Below are 5,000 nucleotides of genomic sequence, written 5' to 3' on the forward strand. Positions count from 1 at the left end.
GTCTTCCGATTATTCGTTTATTGGACAAAGAATAAGTGACCATCATGAGTGGCAGAGACAGAGACAAATTCCGTAAATACGAAAGTGGGGCTCCGAAAGCCACGAAACGGAAATATAAACACGATTTCATTCAGAAGCAAAAAGGGTCTTTGGACAAGTTTGTTGTAGCGGTAAAATCAGCGGATCAACACCAAAAACTTGAACACGGATGATGATTTGTCTGTGACTGTGAGCGACCAGTGTGATGCGACAGACCAGGTTGTGATACCAAGTTTTGCGTCCGACGAAGAAAACAAACTAGCCGGCAACAAAACTGTTTCTACGCCCTGTTGTCCCACAAGCAACAATGAAAACTTGGTGCAATTCTCTGGGGTAACGTTGTTGCAACAGACCCAGAAAGTGACCTCTCCTGTGAAAGCGCGACCATTCCTCTGCATACTTCTGACACTCTTCAAACAACGAGCACACTGCTCGAGAACATATACGATCCAGGTAATTGGAAACATATTAACAGTGAAGTGCGTGACATGTTAGTGGAGAAGGGACCAATCAGGCTAAGTGACTGTGAATACCCAAAGGACGAAGGTAACAAACATTTCTCGAACAATTTCTTTACACGGAGGATGCCGAACGGAAAAACAGTGGATAGGCGATGGCTAAGTTATTCGAAGATCAGAGACAGAGTATTTTGCTTTCCTTGTAAGTTGTTTGGCACGACAGCTACTAGAGGCCAGTTAGCAAACGAAGACTGCTGCGACTGGAAGCATCTTGGCGATAAACTTCAGCACCACGAAGTTTTTGTAAATCACGTTAAGTGCATGACAGCGTGGTTGGAATCAGCTCGGAGAATGTCCAATGGTAGCGCAATAGATGACATAATGATAGAACGAATTAGAAAAGAAAAGCTGCATTGGCGCGCAGTGTTAACAAGAATTCTAGCGATTGTACAGTACCTTGCCGAAAACAACAGCACATTTCGTGGGAGAACGGAGAAACTTTATGCGCCGAACAATGGTCAGTTTTTAGGCTTAGTTGAGATGCTGGCCAAATTCGATCCAACCATGCTAGAACATCTCCGCCGAATTAAGAACGACGAGGCTCACGACCATTACCTCGGGCATAGGATCCAAAACGAGCTTATCGACCTGATGGCGTCAGAAGTAAAGGGGAAAATTATTGATAAAGTGAAACTTGTCAAATATTTTGCCGTCATCCTTGACTGCACGCCTGATGTTGGTCACAAAGAGCAGATGTCCCTAATATTGCGTTTTGTGGACGTATCAGATCCGGAAGTGAAGGTGGTGGAGCACTTCATCAAATTTCTGGATGTGGACAACGCAACAGGAAAGAGGTTGTCTGAAGTTCTTCTTGCCGCACTGGCGAACCTCGGTCTGGACATCGCCGATTGTCGTGGCCAGGGGTACGACAATGGTCCGAACATGAAGGGAAAACACCAAGGAGTTCAAGCGCATATTCTTCGCATGAACAGTCGAGCATTTTACACTCCGTGTGGCTGCCATAATTTGAACCTTGTTTTAGGAGACATGGCTAAATGCAACTCCCAAGCAGTGACGTTTTTTGTTGTCATACAGAGAATATATAAATGCTTTTCTGACTCGGCTGAAAGGTGGAAAATTTTGGAAGAAACCGTGCCTTTCATGACTACAAAATCACTTTCAGAAACGCGGTGGGAGTGCCGCCTGGAAAGTGTGAAAGCGCTGCGTTATCAGACGAAAGAAGTCAGGGAGGCACTGTAGACTGTCGCAGATACCGCCAATGATCAGGCTAGTAAAAAGTGAAGCCGAATGTCTTTCAAATTATGAGCTCGAAAGCTTCGAGTTTATTCTGAGCTTAATCATGTGATATGACATTTTATTTGCTGTGAATGCTGTCAGCAAAACTTTGCAATCAGCTGACATGCAGCTCGATGTGGCAATACAGCAAATCAAAGGCCTTGTTACTTTCTTGAGAAAGTACCGGGAAACCGGATTCTCCGATGCTATGATCACAGCAAAGGAAATTGCGTCCGAAATGAACGTAGCTCAGAAATTCAAGGAACGAAGAGTCAGATGCAAGAAAAAACAATTCGATTATGAGGGTAACGACGAAGAAACATCTTCGCCGGAGGAGTCCTTCAGAACAGGATATTTCTTATGGATAGTGGATCAAGCACTTACCTCAATGGAAAAAAGATTCGAACAACTGGAAGAGTATGTTTCAATCTTTGGATTTCTATACAACTTGAAGGGTTTGCGGTCATTGAACGACGATTATTTGTTAAAGTGCTGCATGGATTTGGACAACATGTTACGCGCAGAAGATTCACACGATTTGGACGGAATTGACTTGTGTGCAGAATTGAAGATTTTTCGAGAAATGCTTCCTGATAACATCAATACCGCCCAAGAGTGTTTTCAGTACTTTTGGCCCATTCGAGATTCATTTCCCAACATCGTTATTGCATACAGAATTATGTTGACAATTCCTGTGACAGTTTCCAGCGCGGAATGAAGCTTTTCGAAGTTGAAACTTACCAAAAACTATCTACGATCAACAATGTCGCAAAGCAGATTGTGCGGTTTAGCTATTTTGTCCATCGAAAAGGAAGTTGCCTCAACAATGGACTACGAGGACCTTATCAACGATTTTGCACAGCGAAAGGCCAGAAAAGTGGACTTCCGCCTGTGACCGTCAAAGCAGCTGCTTCGTAAGTCAGTGATAGTTTTATTATGTGTTCTAGTTTGTTGATTTTGCATGCATGTAAAATGTTTCCGAATAATTAATGTCGTAAGTTATATCGACCCCCATGCCATAAGAACCCCTTACCCCCTCAAAAATTTCACCTATGTTTCCTGGCTTCGGGGGGCTTCGCCTACCGAACCCCCCCCCCGCCCGTGGCCCCGCATATTACTAAGGCCGCCTCTGCTCACCATTGCCTGACTGTACAGAAATCGAACCCAAATTGCAATCTGGGTTCAAAATTTCATGGGAAAAACCTCCAGCATCTGGAGAGTTCAAAAAATAAGTGTCCTGGGTTCATTCTCTCTCTCTCTCTCTCTCTCTCTCTCTCTCTCTAGAAAGAGCACACCAAGAGCAAATTACTTTTCACTCTCTCTAACCATTGAACTAGAGCCCATTTAAACCATTATTCTGACGAAGAGCTCAAAACTTCTACTTTATGCTTTAATTTCTACTCCTATCTCGAGAATTCACCTAAGTTATGGCCAGAGACCACATTCTCTAGCGGGACTGAAAGTGAAGGACTAACATATCCACTGAACATCCAGTAACTACTCTAAAGGACAAACTCCCGGGAAAAAGCTCACTCGCTAATTCCCTTCGGACTGCACAGCCACCAGTATAGACCTCTACTCTACAGGCCTCCCTAGCTGAAACAGCGAAAGCCATTTAAAAATCCGCCTTTTTATGTGTTTTGCCGGGGACAGAAAAACTGAAGAAAAAATTTAAATTAGCATCGGTTCTGTAAACTTCTACAGCAATGAAAAATTACTGGAAAAGCAAGCTCCAAAGAGAAATCTTTAAAAAAAAAAAAAAAAAAAAAAAAAAACCTAGCCTCTCAACCAGGTCTATGATCAAGTGAGCGCGAGAGTAATATTCGATCTAACTAACTGAGACTAAATCTTTTTAAAAAATGAGTATATATAAATGATTGGGATAATTCTCTATAATTTACGTATTATAAATATAGTAAAATTGTATCTTACACTATACTTACATTAAATAAATAGTGTCAGGCCTGACTTACTAATTAATAAACACAACTTATATATATATATATAATATTAAAATATACCATGTATAAATATTTTTAAAAAATCAAGCAAGGTAACGAAGTGCCCCTTGCATATTTTACGCCTACTTTATTGGTTAAAGCAAAAAACAAAAAAAAAAATGTTGACTCGAGCGGGAAATCAACCCTGGACCCTTTGCACCTAACTCTGCCACGCCGTCAATTGATAACTTTACAAGTCGTATCATATATGCGCGAGTCGGAATCTTTAAGACGCTTTTCTCCACTATTTCTGCCTATTGTGCTCTCCCAGTTTGTAATATTAACACTACACTACTACCTCACGGAGGATGACCCCGAAGTTCATTTAACAAAGTCTGCTTTGCCCTCGTAAGAAGTGGTCACCTGGCCCACTGGCCCACTGGCGAACTTGGACACTATTTACAGAATGATCAACTATGCCTGAATGAAAAAAAGAATCAGGTGGAAATACACACGAGGAGAAGTTATGGGGATTGAAGTGAAGTTTAGTAATGAAACTCAATAAAAAAAAACAAAGGGGCCGCGGTGGCTCAATGGTAGCCGGTGGGTGTAGCCGAGCGGTCTGAGGCGTTTGAAGCCCATTGAGGGCTCGAGTCCCTCTGAAGAGCAAGGGTGGAATTTTAACTGTCCTCGATCTTTGTGTGTTCGTGTCCCTGTCGTGTCTAGAAGTCCTGAGAAGTGGTTAAAATAGAAAAAAAAATAGGAAGTTAAAAAAATGGTAGAGCGTTCACCTCTGGTGCTTTGGGTTCCGGGTTCGATCCCAGCCCCTGTCAAATGAACTTTGTGGTGGACAAACACCGTGTACGTGGGTTTTTTCGGGGTTCTCCCGTTTCCTCCCACTTTCTTCATTCCACCATTTCATTCATTACTAATCATCACCGTCTCCTTTAGCCTCACCGACATATGCGTGAGACGTAAAACTCGAAGATTTAATTTAATTTCATTTCAATGAGAAATAAATTTTTATGTAGCCGTAATCAGTCAGCACCAATTGAGACTTCGCAACTAAACACTTCAGATACGCGTAAGAAATAGTCGATCTGTTGAAATAAATGGTCTGTTAATGATATCTTCAAACCTTATAACAAGTTACTTTTTTTTTTTCGTTTGCGCACATCACATTCTGTTTTTCAATGACTTCCTATGCTAAACTAAAATCCGCTGTTACTTCTTTCCTCGTGTTCACTTCCCCTGAAATGATATACAG

At 41.9% G+C, this 5,000-nt stretch overlaps 2 protein-coding genes across 2 annotated transcripts; both read left to right on the plus strand.

Annotated features, from left to right (window-relative positions):
• The first annotated feature begins 527 nt into the window (after positions 1–527).
• Positions 528–1,757, plus strand: LOC145661511 (zinc finger MYM-type protein 1-like). The gene has a single exon (XM_081726829.1). It carries the CDS (start codon positions 528–530, stop codon positions 1,755–1,757), a length of 1,230 nt encoding a protein of 409 aa, XP_081582955.1.
• A 160-nt stretch (positions 1,758–1,917) lies between these two features.
• On the plus strand, positions 1,918–2,511 carry LOC145661512 (uncharacterized). Its single transcript, XM_081726830.1, has one exon. The coding sequence runs from the start codon at positions 1,918–1,920 to the stop codon at positions 2,509–2,511; it is 594 nt and encodes a 197-aa protein (XP_081582956.1).
• Positions 2,512–5,000: the final 2,489 nt, after the last annotated feature.

This window comes from Thermobia domestica, chromosome 10, assembly GCF_964235325.1.
Source record: "Thermobia domestica chromosome 10, izTheDome1.hap1.1, whole genome shotgun sequence".
Taxonomy (NCBI): Eukaryota; Metazoa; Arthropoda; class Insecta; order Zygentoma; family Lepismatidae; genus Thermobia; species Thermobia domestica.